This window comes from Aptenodytes patagonicus, chromosome W, assembly GCF_965638725.1.
Source record: "Aptenodytes patagonicus chromosome W, bAptPat1.pri.cur, whole genome shotgun sequence".
Lineage (NCBI taxonomy): Eukaryota > Metazoa > Chordata > Aves > Sphenisciformes > Spheniscidae > Aptenodytes > Aptenodytes patagonicus.
This window is the reverse complement of record NC_134981.1, coordinates 39,681,454-39,701,892: the sequence shown is the minus strand read 5'-3', so window position 1 is coordinate 39,701,892 and position 20,439 is coordinate 39,681,454. Positions and strand designations below refer to the sequence as shown.

The 20,439-nt window shown below is 41.6% G+C and overlaps 1 protein-coding gene across 1 annotated transcript; it reads left to right on the top strand.

The window, feature by feature from the left end:
* The first annotated feature begins 2,561 nt into the window (after positions 1 to 2,561).
* Positions 2,562 to 3,152, top strand: TICAM2 (TIR domain containing adaptor molecule 2). Its single transcript, XM_076361472.1, is given in 1 exon segment — positions 2,562 to 3,152. A coding segment is annotated over 1 exon segment (591 nt).
* The last annotated feature ends 17,287 nt before the right edge of the window (positions 3,153 to 20,439 follow it).

Genomic DNA, 20,439 nt, shown 5'->3' with positions numbered 1-20,439 from the left:
CCATACACAGTATGCCTTGAAAAAGATGTAATATTTCCTTTTTGTCCTCTACAAAATGGTGTTCTCTTCTGTGTTTGAAAAGATCAAGTATAATCCTGGCCAGTACTGAGGAAATGACATAATGCCAGTTTGGCCCTAATTTGCTTATTTAAAAGGTTGTAATGTTATAATATATGGCATCTGAGAGAAGAAGAAATTACATTAATCCTTCATGGAAGCACTCTTCATTATTGTGTTGTGCCTGCAAAAATATATCTCCCAAAAAGCAGATTATAATAATATAAAACTTTATTTTGGATCTTGGACAAAATCATTGTCTCTCCAAGGGATATTGGCATGGATTTGGATTTACCAATTTTTATTCCTATTCTTTCTTTTCAGTTACAAGCCTATGTTCAGTCTTCCTGTCTATTGCTTGGAGCCTATGCTGGCATCATTTCTTAAACTTCAAGAACCTCCTGGCATCATCTCATAGATGAGACATATGGGTTGCATTGCTTCTGTATATCTCCTTGGCCCCAGCAAGGAAGACAGATTAGTCTAACTTCTGATCCATTTTTAACCATATATGAATTAGTCCATCAGCATTATATCTGTAATGACAGGAGCAGTCCTTCCAAAACAAACCGGAATTACCAAATTTGGAGTTCAGTTTACATTCCTGGGCCAGTAGTTCTGGGATTGACTGATCATTGGATGAGTTGTCCGTGTTTCAGATGTGACTGCAAATAAAATGGAGTAAAGCTGAAGTAAATGTGAACAGAATCATTTGTGAGGGGATCTACTGCTCGTGGGAACAGAACGAATCCCGGTAGCTGTGCATTAGTTCTATTAACTATAGCATTAATATGAAGGCATATAATTAGAGTATTGCATATATATGTCGCAAGGTGGTGCTGTTCAACAAAAGTGAAATCTGTTCCAGTATTGCTAAGAAAAAACAGAGATTCCTGCCAGTGTACAAATGTATTTGTGTATGTATGCATGTCTACACACACCCACAGGCTTTCAGGTGATGCAAGAACAGTTCATCTATCTTTTATTTATGTCATAGCTGATAAGTCAGATACTGTGGGGTTTTTTCTTGTACTGTATCTGTACGGCCTATATATATTCCTCTTAAAAAGAGATGTTTCAAATTAGCACCAAACACATGTTTAACAGGCCCTGGGTATGGTGTGGAAGGGAAGCAAATTACCAAGGAACAAAAGAAAGTTTTAAGCTTCTTGAGTATGTTCATAAACAGGGAGCACTTAAATGATACAGAAAATAGCCTTTTGAATTTTGGTTTATAAATGTCAGTTGACAGGACTGGAGCCAGTTTTGTTCTTGGTGAACTCATCATTTTCTTGATGTTATGTTGCAAAGTAAACATCTAACAGGATAACAGCTAATCTGATTAGTAAAATGAACTGTTGCATTATTATTAAATTATGTTATTGCTTTGTGCCTTTATCAGAATGGTATTTTGTCATAGCCATGATGGTCTAAGGACAAAGATGGGACATGGGTTGCTGGAAGAAGTAATATCTTTTATTAAATATCTGGTATGTTAAGAAGAAATGACCAAACTTTCGGGCAATCAAACCTGATTTCCAGGTTTGTGCACCCAAAAACTTGTCTAATTTTTCCAACTATATCAGTCTAATAATGTCTACCAGCAAACCACATCCTGCTTTTTTAAAATTAGTTTCTGTTTGTCAAAACAAAGAAGGAATCCCGAGTTTGCAGTGAACAAAATTTTTAATGGAAGTTTGCTACCCTAAATTACTTCACTTTGCCCTGATTTTCTTTTTCTCGCTGTACTCATATGGCATTACACCTCTCTCAATTGTTGTATGTGTAAATTAATTAAATATCTTGATCAAAGGCAAGTTCTTAGAGTTCCTTAATCAACAGACTGCATGCATAATATTACTTTGTAGCATGTAGGCTTACTCCAGTTACCATTTAAACCAACTAAAATCTTTTAATTCCTTTAGGTCTGATCCCACTTCTGCCATATGTCCACATGTGTTTCTTCAACTCATTTGTGGAACACATTTTGAACTTTGATAAAGCATATGTTTATCCATGGCTTTGTATTTGTTTAGTCATATTTATATTCTACATTTTGCAGGATTTGGTATGTTTTTGACATGTCCATTTAAAAGAACACACTATATCATATATTGATTTTTGCTTTTTTCCTGACTTTGATGCAATTTAGCGTCATCTTTCTGGTTTGGAGGTATGCGTAGTACTCGATGCACTCATGAAAGAGTTGTACTTGCATGCTCTTTGTGCGTAAAGCTAAAAATCATGTGTTTGGGTTTTGGCAGGGGTTTTTTAGTGCGGTATCTTAATTACTAGCTTCTATAAAAGGAACTATCTGCTTTTCTCTCAGCATTTCTGCCTTCTTTCATTAGCATGAATAATAGCTTCCCCCAGTCAAACTAGTTTGTGTTATTTCAAAAATAATCACATCAGCAAATCGTTTTTGAACATGTGAGTTTGTCGTAATAGGCAGTACTAACTCCAAACAAACTCCTTCACCAAATAGCAGCAAAAAGGCTAAAAACATGAGTACAGGTCAGAGAGACTCCAAGCGAATTAATGAATTGTGCGGCCTCTCTGCTGAAATCAGGGAGCCTGCAAGCACGGCTCTAGGAGTTGGCAGCAGTAAGGAGAATATTGAGGACATTTTCTGTAAGTTTGTGGTTCTGCACGCTGAGAATGATGTAGATGAAGCCATCTGGATCCAGGACCTGCTGCAGAATAAGTTTTCTATTAAACCTGGAATAATCTTTGCAGACATGCCTTGTGGTAAACATGTCTTGGAAAACGTAAGTGATGCTGTGAATGGCTCAGCATGGGCTATTATATTACTGACAGAAAATTTTCTGAATGAACCTTGGTATGAGTCTCTCTTACACCTCCCTTGTCAGTCCTCTTAACAGCACAAATACAACTCTGCGATACCTGTGAGGCTGCTGAATAACCGACTTCTCTGGGAGAAGACTCCCTTTGCCTTGCAGGCTATTAACATGCTGGAAGAAGACAGTCCTGACTCTGCAAAACAAGTGGAGAAAATTTTCCAGGAGTCTACATATAGGCAGCAGCAAGAGATACGGAGGGAGAAAAGGATGAAAAAGAAACTAGAGCGCTTGTAATGGTGAAAAAGCTGTGAGGACAGATGATTATTAGAATAAAGCAAAAGTGATATTCTTTGCTCTTATTTTATAAAGGAAGGAAAACTCTTCTTTTGACAAAACTAATCATAAAGTTCTCTGCCAAGGTGTGTTAATTAAGTACTGCTGAACATGTCATATATCAAGACATGAATGTCACTGTGGCTACTTAGAGGCACAAGATGCTGTCAACCCCAAACCCTAGCTATTTTTGTCTTTATTTTGTGAGCTCTGCCAAACACATATTGTCTTCTGTTAACAATGTACAGCTCTTCACATCTTGTAGCTGATACTGAAAAATATAAATAAATGAGGAATACTAATCATTATTATGAAACCAGTTGTGCTGGTTTTGGCTGGGATAGAGTTAATTTTCTTCATAGTAGCTAGTATGGGGCTATGTTTTGGATTTGTGCTGAAAACAGTGTGGATAACACAGGGATGTTTTCGTTATTGCTGAGCAGTGCTTACACAGAGTCAAGGCCTTTTCTGCTCCTCACACCATCCCACCAGCGAGTAGGCTGGGGGTGCGCAGGAAGCTGGGAGAGGACACAGCTGGGACAGCTGACCCCAACTGACCAAAGGGATATTCCACACCATATGATGTCATGCTCAGCAAATAAAGCTGGGGGAAGAAGAAGGAAGTGGGGGATGTTTGGAGTGATGGTGTTTGTCTTCCCAAGTAATCGTTACGTGTGATGGAGCCCTGCTTTCTCGGAGATGGCTGAACACCTGCCTGCCGATGGGAAGTAGTGAATGAATTCCTTGTTGTGCTTTGCTTTCTTGCACGGCTTTTGCTATCCCTATTAAACTGTCTTTATCTCAACCCATGAGTTTTCTCATTTTACCCTTCCGATTCTCTTCCTCATCCCACCTCTGGGGGAGTGAGCGAGCAGCTGTGTGGTGCTTAGTTGCCAGCTGGGGTTAAACCATGACACCAATACATTATGAAATATGCTGCTACTTTAAGAAATCGACATTTTAAAGCATGTGGTTATTTTAGTTTTGTTGCATATGTGATTTTTTTCATATAGAAAACACTTTCTGATGTGTCCCAAATGTTTTGTTATTTTAATAAGCACTTTCTTGGCTCATTTTGACTGAATTTGGTTTGGTATATTCTTTAAAGGAAAAAAAATGAACAATTTTATTAGAGGCAATAATGGGGGAGACTGTTTTTGTCTTTAAGATAAGTATTCTGAGTCCAAGTTGGAAAAGGAGGAGACACACATGTCGTGGTTTAATCTCAGTCGGCAACTAAGCACCACGCAGCCGCTCGCTCACTCCCCCCACCCCCGGTGGGATGGGGGAGAGAATTGGAAGAGCACAAGTTAGAAAAACTCGTGGGTTGAGATAAAAACAGTTTAATAATTGAAATAAAACGATAATAATAATATGATAATAATAATAATACACAAAGCAAGTGATGCACAGTACAATTGCTCACCACCCGCCAACCGATGCCCAACCAGTCCCCGAGCAGTGGCCCCCCCGGCCAGCTTTTCCCAGTTTATGTACTGAGCATGACGTCACATGGTATGGAATGTCCCTTTGGCCAGTTTGGCTGTGCCCCCTCCCAGCTTCTTGTGCACCTCCAGCCTTCTCAGTCAGTAGAGCATGGGAAGCTGAAAAGTCCTTGGCTAGTGTAAGCATTACCTAGCAACAACTAAAACATCGGTGCGTTATCAACTTTGTTCTCATCCTAAATCCAAAACACTGTACCAGCTACTAGGAAGGAAATTAACTCTATCCCTGCTGAAACCAGGACAATATCCACCCCTTATTCTATACCATCTGCGTCATGCTCAAGTCTCATATTTTCCAGTACATTTTCATTAATCACCACCCCCTTTTTTTTATATATATATACACACACACACACACAGAGATATCATTCCCTTAGTCTTTGGGCCATCCCTCTAAAATGTTCGGTGAGTTCATTTAGTCCATGACTTCGGGCTCCACCTGTCATAATAATCTTCCAGGGCAGGAAAAATGGAGATGGTATGTGGTGTTGGATTGTTTCATGTTGAAGTCAGTTCTGGTACCATCATCACTGTGCTTTGCTTGGTTTCACTGAAGTTATTCTTCATTAGTCTGGGTGATTCTTATTGTAATAACATTAGTATGGCATATAATATTATTAGTGTTATTAGTATATCTGTGTATTATTAGTATAACTATTATAACTATAATTAGTACTTAACATCACATAATTCAGATCATTGGCTATTCTCACCCAAAATCAAATCCCCTTGAGGCACACATCGGACTTCCCCATCCTCCCGCATTATCCACCAAGTGCACCCAGGTCCTTGAGCAAAAGCAATCCCACGGATGGGTCTGCCTCTGCCCGAGGCAGGAATAACCCAGACTGTCTTCCCCAGCATATTTTTTATGTGCACTACAGGGACTTTATCCCCATCTACAGTACGTAAGAGTTCTGACTGGGCAGGGCCTGCTCGATTGGCAGATCCCCGAGTGTTGACTAACCAGGTGGCCTTTGCTAAATGCGTATCCCAGTGTTTGAATGTCCCGCCACCCATTGCTCTCAGTGTAGTCTTTAACAGTCCATTGTATCGTTCAATTTTTCCGGAGGCTGGTGCATGATAGGGGATGTGATACACCCACTCAATGCCGTGCTCTTTGGCCCAGGTGTCTATGAGGTTGTTTCGGAAATGAGTCCCGTTGTCTGACTCAATTCTTTCTGGGGTGCCATGTCGCCATAGGACTTGCTTTTCAAGGCCCAGGATAGTGTTCCGGGCAGTGGCATGGGGCACGGGATATGTTTCCAGCCATCCAGTGGTTGCCTCCACCATTGTAAGCACGTGGCGCTTGCCTTGGCGGGTTTGTGGGAGTGTGATATAATCGATCTGCCAGGCCTCCCCATATTGATATTTCAACCATCGTCCTCCATACCAAAAAGGCTTTAACCGCTTGGCTTGATTGATTGCAGCGCATGTTTCGCATTCATGGATAACCTGCGCAATAGTGTCCATGGTCAAGTCCACCCCTCGATCACGAGCCCATCTGTATGTTGCATCTCTTCCTTGGTGGCCTGAGGTGTCATGGGCCCACCGAGCTATAAATAATTCACCCTTCTGTTGCCAGTCCAGATCCACCTGAGCCACTTCAATCTTAGCAGCCTGATCCACCTGCTGGTTGTTTTGATGTTCTTCAGTGGCCCGACTCTTGGGTACGTGAGCATCTACGTGACGGACTTTTACAACCAGGTTCTCCACCCGGGCAGCAATAGCTTGCCACAATGCGGCAGCCCAGATGGGTTTGCCTCTGCGCTGCCAGTTGCTCTGCTTCCATTGCTGCAACCACCCCCACAGGGCATTTGCCACCATCCATGAGTCAGTATAGAGATAGAGCACTGGCCACTTTTCTCGGTCAGCAATGTCTAAAGCCAGCTGGATGGCCTTTACTTCTGCAAATTGGCTCGATTCACCTTCTCCTTCAGCAGTTTCTACAACTTGTCGCATAGGACTCCATACAGCAGCTTTCCACCTCCGATGCTTTCCCACAAGACAACAGGACCCATCAGTGAACAGGGCATATTGCTTCTCATTTTCTGGCAGTTCATTATACATTGGGGCCTCTTCAGCACGCGTTACCTCCTCCTCTGGCAATATTCCAAAATCTTTGCCCTCTGGCCAATCCATGATCACTTCCAGGATTCCTGGGCGACTGGGGTTTCCTATGCGAGCCCGTTGTGTGATCAGTGCGACCCACTTACTCCATGTAGCATCAGTTGCATGATGTGTACAGGGGACCCTCCCTCTGAACATCCAGCCCAGCACCGGCAGTCGGGGTGCCAGGAGGAGCTGTGCTTCAGTGCCGGTCACTTCTGAAGCAGCTCGAACCCCTTCATATGCTGCTAATATCTCTTTTTCTGTTGGAGTATAGCGGGCCTCGGATCCTCTGTATCCCCGACTCCAAAACCCTAGGGGTCGACCTCGAGTCTCCCCTGGTGCTTTCTGCCAGAGGCTCCAGGTAGGGCCATTCTCCCCGGCTGCGGTGTAGAGCACATTTTTTACATCTTGCCCTGCCCGGACTGGCCCCAGGGCTACTGCATGAACTATCTCCCGTTTAATTTGTTCAAAAGCTTGTCGTTGCTCAGGGCCCCATTTGAAATCGTTCTTCTTCCGGGTCACTTGATAGAGAGGGTTTACAATCAGACTGTAATTTGGAATGTGCATTCTCCAAAAACCCACGACGCCTAAGAAAGCTTGTGTTTCCTTTTTGCTAGTTGGTGGAGACATGGCTGTTATTTTGTTGATCACATCCATTGGGATCTGACGACATCCATCTTGCCATTCTGTATTTCCTCCGTAAAAAAACTCTCAGAAAAGTTACTGCAATTGCTAGTTGTCTCCACGAAATGGTATCCATGGTACAGTAACGGCTTCATTGCGAAATTTACATACCACACTAACGTCAAGGTCAATGTTCTAAAAACAAACCTCACAAGCGAGACATTACTATTCACTGCAGACCACAGCAAACTGCAAAACCCAACACCAATCTTTAACATGTACAGCAGGAAAAAGAGCGCGATGCAGATTATACAAATCAATATCGAGAACAGAGAAACCAACATTGTGACCCACAACTACTAACAGATATAAGTTCCTTAATACACTCCGGTTAATCTGTTATTATCTCAAACCCTTCGAGCCCCACGTTGGGCGCCAAAAAGGACTGTCGTGGTTTAATTTCAGTCGGCAACTAAGCACCACGCAGCCGCTCGCTCACTCCCCCCACCCCCGGTGGGATGGGGGAGAGAATTGGAAGAGCACAAGTGAGAAAAACTCGTGGGTTGAGATAAAAACAGTTTAATGATTGAAATAAAACGATAATAATAATATGATAATAATAATAATACACAAAGCAAGTGATGCACAGTGCAATTGCTCACCACCCACCGACCGATGCCCAGCCAGTCCCCGAGCAGCGGCCCCCCCGGCCAGCTTTCCCCAGTTTATGTACTGCGCATGATGTCACATGGTATGGAATGTCCCTTTGGCCAGTTTGGCTTTGCCCCCTCCCAGCTTCTTGTGCACCTCCAGCCTTCTCAGTCGGTAGAGCATGGGAAGCTGAGAAGTCCTTGGCTAGTGTAAGCATTACCTAGCAACAACTAAGACATCGGTGTGTTATCAACTTTGTTCTCATCCTAAATCCAAAACACTGTACCAGCTACTAGAAAGGAAATTAACTCTATCCCTGCCGAAACCAGGACAACACAGAAATTGCATCGTTTTGAATTACTTGTATTTTATGCATTTCAGATATCCTAGTTTTTAAGTGTATTTGAAGAGATTTACGATGGATCTTCAATGGTGTTTTTTCCTCCTGTACTTGATAGGACTGCTACCTATGATTCAGAAAGGTAGCTTACATTTAAGTTCCCAGAGTACCGCAGCAGAGTGCAGTACTTCAAAGGGTACGCAGGGATACCATGGCAAAGGGAGGAAAATTGTATTCCATGCTAAAAAAAGCCTAAGAAATGATCCTGTCATCCACTTGTGACCTGTCCCTGCTCTCATGCTTGTGGATGAGCACATGAAGCACTCTCCTTCTTCTTCGGCAAATAGAGAGAAGCAGGTACAGGCTGCAGATGTTCCCTGTGTTACAACAGCAATATTTGAAGTAGCCACCTTGTTAACATTTGGAAATCGGATGTTGTGACTGTTCACTCAACTCTTGCTCAGATTTTTGGCTAACACACAGCTCATGCTAAGGCCTGATGTATGCTGGGAGCAGCGCCATTAGGTCAAAGCAAAGGCAACACATAGGCAGGACAGATGGCCAGAAAGAGCTAAAAGGCCATTATGCAGCCATTATCACCTGCAGCTTGCTGTCTCCTGCAGCCATCATCCTTGCATATTGGTTGTCTGGCAGTTTCTTCAGAATCCACTAACTCGTGGAAATGGTATAGACCAAACTTCCAAGCTGGAAGGTATAAATACTTCAGCTTACCCAAAAAGCTTTTGAAGTGGATCCAACAGCAGCTGGACTGCTGAGGCTTTGGTGCTTCCTGGTGTGATACAGGGGACGCCCGCGCCGTGACGGTGGAGGAAGGATGAGCACTCTTACTGTCGGCTAGGTAACTATTTTGCTCAAAGGTGCATGAATTACGAGTTACGAGTTATGAATTAGAGAAATGTGAGTTAGAAACCTCATGACTTAAGTGATGAATTAGTGAATTCATGTGTTAGATTAGTTTCTACAAAGGGGATTGAGCCCTTGTTTGTCGTGTTTGCTTGTTTTCTTTCCTAATGAGATCATAAAATAAAGTTTAATTTACAGAGTACATTGTCCTATAAATTTGAGAGATCCAAACTGACTGTGACAGATGTGCCCGAATAGAAGGGAAAGGGTGGTTGTGAGGCCAAGGACTGGGATGAAGGGCTGGTGGCTTCCACCCTACCCCTCGTGCCGTGCATCTGCCCGCATGTTACAGGGCAGCTCATGTGAGGCATCACCTTTCAATGTGCCTAGGTGCCAAAAGGAGCAGATAGGCACACTGGAAAAACACTATCTGAAATCAGTTTGAGCTCTCTCTCCTCACAGCAAGTTAGGTGCTTAAAGACTGCTATAATTTCAGCAGCAACCTCCATGCCTTGCTACATTCATCTTTTAAATAAGGACAATGCCCCTTATGTCGCATCTATTTTATTTACCAAGTCTTCTGATGAAGGCATCACACTTACTTATGGTAAGAAATGGGAAGTAGAGCTGGTACTTCACATGCCTAAAGGTGTATTTGGCTTTCTCTGCAATAGGTTATTAGTGATGTTTTAAAATTTTCCTTTGCTCTGCCTGAAAGCCTATAAGGACTTCCACAAAAAATGCTGAGACTGGAATAAGCCATTTTCTGTTTTTTTTCTCTCTTAAATGTACATTCCTATTGCAAAATTTCTGGCACATGTCAGATGCTTCCCAATCAAATTGGCATGTGGCAAATATTAAGTGTTCTGACTGCTATCTTGCCCTGCACTGCATTCATCTCTTAGAGAAAGGGCAAGGTAGGTAAAAGCAGCAGCTTTTTCTTTTTCTCAGAAAATCATTCTCATTCAGTGTAACCAATAAAAGTAAAAAAAAAAAAACCCAAAACAACCTGAGATAAGGTTCCTCACCTTTCCCACACCTTTTCATCAGATTTCAGTGCTGGGGATGGTTTGCCTGAGTTCTCTGGCTGATGATGTTGAAGTTTGTCTTAAGTTTTACTGAATCTTTTTATATTTTGTGTGTTTGTTCGTGAAATAAGCAACTATAAGAACATCTTGATTTCAAGAAGTTAGCCTCTATGTTAACATTATGTATGGGTTGCTGTGTTACTTGTTATCCGAGGCTGTGTTGCTTGAAGTCCCTATTCTCTGGACCCTCTAGACCATAACCAGAGCCCCTAGGTTCTATTGTATATAGGATGAGTTATTTGACAACCTGGCAAAGTAGATATCTAGCTGGCCAACTTGGCAACAAAACCTACTTTTAAGGTGTCCTGAAGTGAACTGCCTTCATTATAATACTAAAAAACACACCCACAGGTCAAGAAGACCCTTGCCCAAGTGAAGACCCTTCCCCTGCGCAAGCGTAGTAACAGAAGAGAATGACACAACAGATATTATAATTATATGTAAATCACTAACCAATCATTGTAACTGGGAGTGTACTACCTTGTAATTTTTGTGTATAAATGTAACGGTGATCTCGGCATAGGTGTGCTTGATATGTGGAAATTCCACCTTGCATCCGGTGCCGCAATAAAGAATGCCTGCTCTCTAAAACTCCAAATTGAGTCTTAGAGAGTTCTTTACCTGCCGACTTATGGTAACAGATTTTGGCGACCCAGATGGGACCCTGATCTTGAGCCTCGACGGATCCTGGGATCGTGGAACCTCAGCCGGCACCGAGGGATTCTCGGAGAGGATCTTCCGATCCCCGGACCGAAGAGCCCCTGAGCGAAGAACATTGTTTGTGAGTATTAAGGCATTCTTTTGGAAACTTTAAGTTGGGACCCGGGAAGGGGTTAGAGTCCCCATTTGGAAAAGGGGTTAGAGTCCCCATTTGGAAAGGGGTTAGAGTCCCCGTTTGGAAACCCTACCTGTTACCTTTGAGTATTTTTTTGTGATGGCATCAGGATTTGTAAAACTGTTTAATAGGAAGAGTGCTGGGAATTTAGCAACAGATGAAAAGATACCAAAAACCTCACCATTGGGGTGTTTGTTAGTGCATTGGGGTGATTTACATGATGATTTGCACAAAAGCCAGATGATTGAATATTGTAACCATTGGTGGCCTTTGTATGTTTTGGAGGATCAGGAAAAACGGCCAAAGAACGGAACTTTGAGTTATAATACTGTTTTGCAGTTAATGTTGTTCTGTAGAAGAGAAGGCAAATGGAATGAAGTGCCATATGTAGATTTGTTCTTTTATTTGAGGCAGCGAGTGGATTGGCAGAATGAATGTAAGTTAATTAGTCGAGATACTTTGGTAATGGCGTTAACTTTGGAGAATAAGAAAACAAAGAGTTGTTGTTCGGCTTGTGATATTGGAAAGAGGTGCATTAGGTGTACAGTACCAAAAGAGGATGAAATGGAATTAGAACTAGAAGTAGCACCCCCGCAGGAGGGACGGAATTTCCCTCCCTCACGTATAAGGGAAAGAAGTGTTGAAACAGAACCGGATAGTAGTGGAATGGGGGAGGAGATAGAAGAAGTAGTGGTTATGCTATATGGAGTAAAGCATGCAATGCCAAGAGCTCTGAGTTGGTCTAAATTATACGAGGTAAAACAAGACAAAAATGAATCTCCCTCTGTGTTCCTAGAAAAATTAAAGGAGATTGCCAGAAAATATACAGATTTAAAAATGGAAACAGAGGCAGAACAACAACAATTGGCTTTGATTTTTATGGGACAATCAGCACCCTATATAAAAAGGAAACTCCAAAAGTTAGAGGGAGAGGATTCCAGAAATTTAAATAAAATGCTCAAAGTAGCATGGAAAGTCTATAACAATCGAGAGAAAGAAGAAGAACAAAGAAAAAGAAAGATAAAGGTAGGGAGAGCAAATTAATAGCTCTTTTAACAGGCAATGCAGTACAAGGAAGAGGACGGGCCAGAAGAAGAGGAGGTTTTAGAAACTTTGGTAATTGAGAACCTAATGCATCTCTAGGGATAGATCAATGTGCATATTGCAGGGAAGATGGACATTGGAAAAGTGACTGTCCTAAATTGAAGACAGGTCAGCGGGAAGCAGCAAGGATGATGACCTTAGACGACTGAAGAGGACCGGAGGGGAACCCAGCTGAGCCTCTGGTTATAATTAAGCTGGGAGATGATAAAGTTGAATTTTTAGTAGATACGGGTGCAACATATTCTGTTTTAAACACTTGCAAAGGGAAATTAGGAAATAAAATGGCTAGTATAATTGGAGCGACCGGGAAGCAGGAAAACAGGGCATTCCTTCAACCCCTAGATTTGAAATTTGGAAATAAGGTAATTACACATGAATTTTTGTATGTGCCAGACTGTCCGATACCCTTGCTAGGGCGAGATCTATTGTCCAAATTAAATGCGCAAATAGTGTTCGAAGAAGGAGAAATTCTTTTAAGAATACCAGAATCAAAGACAGGGGAAATATTGATGATACAGGAAAAAGTCAGGGAACAAATACCACAAGAAGTAGATCAGGCTGTTGTACCTATAGTCTGGGATACAGACGTACCTGGTAACTCAAATCCAGCACAACCTGTAAAAATAGAATTAAAAGAACAGGCAAAACCAGTGAGAATCAAGCAATATCCAATTAAGCCAGAGGTTAGACAAGAAATCAAGAAATTGATTGATAAATTTTTAAAGTTTGGAATTTTTGCAGAATGTGAGTTGGAATATAATATCCCAATTTTACCAGTAAGAAAACCTTCAGGTGAATATCGATTAGTTCAGGATTTAAGGGCTATAAATCAAATAGTTAAAGACATACACCCTGTAGTTGCAAATCCATATACACTTTTAACAGCATTGAGAGAGGTTTATCAGTGGTTTACAGTGCTTGATTTAAAGGATGCTTTCTTTTGTATACCTCTGGAGAAGGAAAGCCGAAAGTTGTTTGCTTTTGAGGGGGAAAATCCACAAACAGGACGAAAAGACACAATTAACATGGACAAGACTGCCGCAAGGATTCAAGAATAGTCCAACGATCTTTGGTAATCAGTTGGCGAAAAATCTGGAATGGTGGAAACAAAGTGATACAGGACCTAAACCCGCACATTTGCTTCTACAATACGTGGATGACATCTTGATTGCTACAGAAGGAAGACTGACCTGCATCAAGGTAACAATAGACCTTTTAAACTTTCTTGGACTGAATGGGTACAAAGTGTCTAGGAATAAGGCTCAGATAGCGAGCCAAACTGTAATATATCTGGGCTTTGAGGCTTCGAAAGGGCAACGACAGTTGGGAACAGACCATAAGGAAGCAATTTGTAGTATTCCCGAACCTAGAAATGTTCATGAATTAAAAGCATTTCTGGGAATGGCTGGATGGTGTCGCCTTTGGATAATGAATTATGGTCTGATAGCAAAGCCGCTTTATGAAGCCCAAAAGGTTGTACCGTTTGTGTGGGGCCCAGAACAGCGAAAAGCCTTCCTGAACATAAAACAGGCTTTAATGACTGCACCAGCATTGGGACTTCCAGATCTAACCAAAGATTTTCAGTTATTTGTTCATGAAAGGCAACATCTTGCCCTCGGGGTGCTGACTCAGAAAATGGGAAGCTGGAAAAGACCGGTTGGGTATTTCTCCAAACAACTGGACACTGTAAGTAAAGGTTGGCCTACATGTCTCCGAGCAGTCGCCGCTACAGTGATGTTAATACAAGAAGCCCGGAAATTAACTTTGGGAAGGACAATAACAGTATATGTACCACACATGGTAATCACTGTTCTAGAACAAAAGGGGGGTCATTGGTTATCCCCTAGCAGAATGATGAAATACCAAGTGATTTTGACAGAACAGGATGATGTCATACTGAAAACTACTGACTTGATTAACCCCGCAGTCTTTTTGAACTCCGTGCAGGAAGAAGGACAAATAGAACATGACTGTTTGGTGACCATTGAACATGTCTATTCCAGTCAAGAAGACTTAAAGGATAGCCCGTTGGAGGATCCTGATTGGGAATTATACACGGACGGTAGCAGCTTTGTGGAGGACGGGATCCGATATGCAGGCTATGCAGTGACTACTGAGAATGCTGTTGTAGAAGCAAATTCTTTACCCTGCACAACTTCAGCCCAAAAGGCAGAATTGATAGCCTTGACGAGGGCATTAGAACTAAGTGATGGGAAGAAAGTGAATATTTGGACTGATTCAAAATATGCCTTTGGCGTGGTATATGTTCATGGAGCCCTGTGGAAGGAAAGGGGATTATTATCCTCTCAGGGGACGAGTATTAAATACCAAGGAGAAATCTTAAAATTAACACAAGCAGTCCAAAAACCGATTAAGGTGGCAATCATGCACTGTAAAGCACATCAATGAGGAAATACAAAAGAAATTATAGGAAACAAATTGGCAGACAGGACAGCTAGGAGAATTGCAAAAAGAGATGCCTTTCAAATGGCATTGATCCCTACTAAAACCATTGCTCTACCAAGGGAGAAACATAAATATTCAGAGGAAGGCGAGAAATTAGGTAAGTTGTTAAATGCAAAAAAGAATCTGGCAGGATGGTGGATAACATCACAAGGCCTAGTAGTCCCACCACTAGTAATGAGGGAAATAATACAGACAAAACATAAGGAATGTCATTGGGGAGCAGAAGCATTGGTGGCACTTTTAAGGAAACAAATAGTATCAGTAAAAATGCTAGAAATGGCTAAAATGATAACTGCAAAATGCGAGATATGTTTGAAAAAAAAAAACAACCCAGTTGTAAAGAAAAGGGAACATTAAAATCGGGAATGGAACCAGGAGATTATTGGCAAATCGATTTCTCAGAATTACCTTGCCAAAATGGGTATCGGTACATTTTGGTGGGGGTTGACACTTTTACAGGATGGCCAGAAGCCTTTCCCTGTCGGACCATTCAAAAGAAGTTATTAAGTGGCTATTGCAGGAAATTATCCCGAGATTTGGAGTACCAATAGGAATATCTTCAGATAGAGGTCCACATTTTATTGCAGAAGTGGTGCAGGACGTTAGTAAAATGTTGGGAATTACCTGGAACTTACATACACCTTGGAGGCCACAATCCAGTGGTAAAGTAGAAAGAATGAATCAAACATTGAAAAGACAGATTAGTAAAATATGTCAGGAAACTAATTTGAAATGGCCTCAGGCACTCCCATTGGCTCTTTTGCGAATTTGGGTACAACCTAAGAGTGGAACTTTAATTAGTCCATATGAGTTGTTATACGGAAAACCGTATGAATCTCCAGAACCAAATTTGAATATACATATAAAAGGAAAACAAGATATATATAATTATCTACTTTCCCTAGGATGTAATTTAAGTTCATGGATAAAATCACTGATTGGCACTGCATTAGTCTTGTTGATAATCTTTTTAACCATTATTTTGGTTTACTATTGTTTAAAAGGGCAAACAAACAGAAAGACTGCATTTAATCGAATGATCATCCAAGCAGTAGCCAGACAACAAGATGAACAAGAAACAATTCCGAAGATTCCCACTAAGATATAATGATTCTCACTAATTTAGAAATAAATGTTAGAATTAAAGTATTGAAATGATTTTCAAAACTTTCAAAGGGGGGAAATGTTGAAGTTTGTCTTAAGTTTTACTGAATCTTTTTATATTTTGTGTGTTTGTTCGTGAAATAAGCAACTATAAGAACATCTTGATTTCAAGAAGTTAGCCTCTATATTAACATTATGTATGGGTTGCTGTGTTACTTGTTATCCGAGGCTGTGTTGCTTGAAGTCCCTATTCTCTGGACCCTCTAGACCATAACCAGAGCCCCTAGGTTCTATTGTATATGGGATGAGTTATTTGACAACCTGGCAAGGTAGATATCTAGCTGACCAACTTGGCAACAAAACCTACTTTTAAGGTGTCCTGAAGTGAACTGCCTTCATTATAATACTAAAAAACACACCCACAGGTCAAGAAGACCCCTGCCCAGGTGAAGACCCTTCCCCCGCACAAGCGTAGTAACAGAAGAGAATGACATAACCAATATTATAATTATATGTAAATCACTAACCAATCATTGTAACTGGGAGTGTACTACCTTATAATTTTTGTGTATAAATGTAACGGTGATCTCGGCATAGGTGTGCTTGATTTGTGGAAATTCCACCTTGCATCCAGTGCCGCAATAAAGAATACCTGCTCTCTAAAACTCCAAATTGAGTCTTAGAGAGTTCTTTACCTGCCGACTTACAGTAACAATGATACCTGTTGCCAGGGGGGTACCTAAGGAAAGGGCAATCAATGTGTGAGTACCCAAGGTACTGGGGCACAAATCCAAGAGATTTATAAATCTTAAATTAGCTAAGGCAATCCATGGCAAGCCGGTTTAATAAGCTCAGTGCAGTTAGCATTAGAAAGCAAGCAAACAGTTCCAATTGAAAGGGTTACATCCCTGACAATCCTTGGCTAAAACCTTGCTGTGATACACAAAAGCTTGACTTGCATAGTTTTAGTTATTTGTCGAGTAGAGTTGATGATAGGACATTTCGAAACATGTAATTTCTTGCCTGACAAAATTAAACAGGCCTTTAGCTAGCTCGTTAAGCTTCCTGTGTCAATCACTGATAACAGGAACTCAGGACAATTGTGTCAAGATAAGTGCCAAAAAACTAGTTGAAGCTGACCCCCTTGTAACATCCCGGAGTCGAAGGACTGATAAGCTAATTCAATGACTATATATGGACAAAGGAAGCCCAAAGTTCAACTAGCGGACAGAGTGAGGAAGACTATGGACGACCACTGGAGGGTGAAAAGACCCTAACCCTAATTTTACTGCGCATGCTTAGACTATGTAAATGAATTCCGGGAACTCATCACCATAAGACCACCTTTTCCAGGAAATCTGATGAATATGTATGATTTTTCTGTATATAAACTGATGTACTTTGCTAACCCGTTGGAGCACTCATGGCGGAGCTATCCCCAGTGCTGCCCAGTGCTGTATTAAAGAATGCCTGCTTAATAACAAACTAGTTGTTATTGAGTTATTTATCTTGGAAAACCGTCCCAATCGGGCCTCCTCCTGTGAGGAGCATCGGAAGGTGCAGGCTCGGTACCGACTTTGTTTCACAATCCGCTCTTACTAAATCTTCTGAGGAATCTTAGAGAGAACCCCTAGAAAAGTGTATTTTACTAATCCAATTTGCAGAAAAACTAGCGTAGATGCTTACATACTGCAGCAATGGGATAAGCAACCTAGATAAGAAAGAAATTGGTTACATGGATGTCTATTGTAGACCTGCTAAGAAATGCTAAACCCCTCTGTTAAAGGCAGGTGCTAAAGAGCCTGTGGGGATGTTATCATTTTACTCTAACTCCCCAAACGCAGAGAAAAGACTATGTTTAGGAAGGAGACATTGCTTTATTCGATAGTGCGCAGAATTGGACACTCGGGGGAAGTTCCCCAAATCGAGTGTAAGGTTAAACAGAATACTTAGCATATTTATACACTCAAGTTTGCATAATAAACTATATTATTAAGCATGCGCAGGGTGGGGGGGGGGGGTCGCCCCCTATTCATTCCGAGATGTAGTTAACTTCAGGATGCCACTACAGATGTTATCTTTCCAAAGGCTTTGTAAGCATTCTATACATCCTTAATTGATCAAGTCCTTGTGATTGTTATTCTAAGATAAGTTAAAATTCCATCCTTGACCTCATGAATGCTCTGCAGGATAGCTAAAGCTACAACAATTAGAGCATATTTACATAAGGTTAGGTTTAAACTCTGCTGGTATCAGGGATTCCTCAGGCAGGTTGGGAATCTGGAGGGGGAGGGCACGGGGCAATATCCAGGTGACGGCCCTGGTTGGTGGCAACTCAGTAAGGAGAAGAATCACTGCTAAAATGAGACTGGCCTTTTTTTAACAGAAAACCACCAGACAGACAAACAGAGACACCAAGAGAGACAGGTACACACTGAGAAACTCATTAGCTGAGCTTTATGTCATAAAAAACAAACACCCTACCTCCTAACAGAATTAAGCCAGGCTTGGGAATAGTTTTCCTACTAGTCCATATTCTCTGTTTCTTCAGGGGCAAGCAGATAAAGAGAGGCAGATAAACAGAAAAGTCTCTATTCACAATTTAATAGTAAGCTATTCCCAAAGATCTTTGAGCTAAGAGGCCATATGGTAGTGTTGTAAATAGTTGCAAGATAAACGGCTGGATTAATCAAGCATACAAGGCCTAAGCTAACAAGCACATCGTGAAATAGATAAGAACTAGCAGAAACCAGACAAGGACAGCCAGAACTGTAACAAAGGGCGGCGATGAGCCAATTTGTGACCATGTAAGGAAAAGTTCACCTCCTGCAGAGACCACCAGAGACCACTAGAAACCACCCGAGACCCCTGTAGAAGCTCCTAAAGGACTCAAAATGCATGCGTGAAAGACTATGCAGATATTATAATTAGTTCTGGGAAATGTAATGAATATGTATGATTATTCCAAGAAATGTGATGCATATGTATATCGAAGAACCATATAAGGGACGATTGATGCAACGTACGGTGTGCATGCTAGGCGGAGAGATCCCCCATGCACCCGGCGCCGAATAAAGTAATGCCTGCTCTTTAATACACCCAGTGTTAAGGAGTTTCATTCCCGATTTTCAGTGACAGTAGTGTCAGGTTAACGGTTGGACTCGATGATCTTAAGGGTCTTTTCCAACCTAAATGATTCTATGATTCTCTATGCTTGCTTCTGACCACCAAATCTAAATCATTAAAAAAGCAGCAAATGAGAGCAGAACGCTCTAAAGCACATATGTGTGTGATTGCATGCATACATACACACACCCACATGGCCAAAAACCACTGGGAATTCGGATTCTTTGCTACAGACATAAAGATTTCTGGATATATATGGCAGTTAAAAGGTCACAACTAGTCTAAATTGCTTGGCGCTGGTGCTTTTGCAGACTTCCAATAACAATTACAGCTGCAGATAATTAAAATGTAGGGATATTTATAGCACTTGCATCTGAAGCCAAGGACTGAAATACTATGTGTGCTTTCATCCACTCAGCAGCTTCTGTAGAAGTTGCAATCCGGACCGTTGCTTAGCATTTGTATTCTGTTTTGCTTGCTCTCTGTGCTCATGCTGATTGGTGCTTACAGTAAATGGAGTATTCCTCTGATTTCCTTCCCTCCCTTCTACTGACATCTATTTGAGAAAAAGTAGCTTTACCACGAAGATGTTTGCTTCCAACCATTTTGGACTCCTTAGAGCCTTTAAAACTTTCTGTCAGCTGGGAGTGCTCCCTGAATTATCAGCTCCATAGTTAATCTCTGGTGAATTAATGGTCTGTTCCAATGCCTGGGAGTTAAATCTGCATATTCCCAAGTACCGTGACTAACTTAGCAGGTTTTATTGTAAGTGAAATGTCAGTTCTATGTTTAGAAAGCAGAGGATGTTAGTGTAAGGGTATGTGGAAGGTGAGAGTGTCTGCTTCATTAAGGTTATCCTATCAAGGACCTTTTCAATGCAAAAGGCGATAATAAGTAAAGGGGGAAGTGATAAACAAGAACACACACAGACACAAACCTGATAAACAAGGGATAATGAAGACAGTGGCAAAGACCAGAAGTCTCCAGTTACTAATTGATGGGACTTTAAGAAACTCCAGGCACAGCTTTGGAGAGGGCCAACCTGAACTTTGATAAGAAGGGGAAAACAAGAGGAACAGGAGGACTTGGGCTATTCAACAGTGGTCTGTGGGAATATGTAAATTGATGAAAGAATATTTAGAGGAAGGGGATCCGGGAGGAACAAAGTAGGGGCCTAGACAGAAAGGGGTAAAAAAGGACCAGTCACGTGTAACCTGACTGAGCCCTGCACCTGATCACTGCTGTCTGTCCTATCTTCTTATTAAATCCTTTCTTAACTGTCTCTGCATAATCTCACTCTCTATCCTGTGTGTATGTGTGCTGCAAGGACTAAGTGCCAGCTATTGGGGGGACCGGTGTGAGTGGTTTTGGTGCCAGCTACTGGAGTCAGACAGCAGGGTGTAGGCACCCCTGGCCTGTGGTGTCAGCT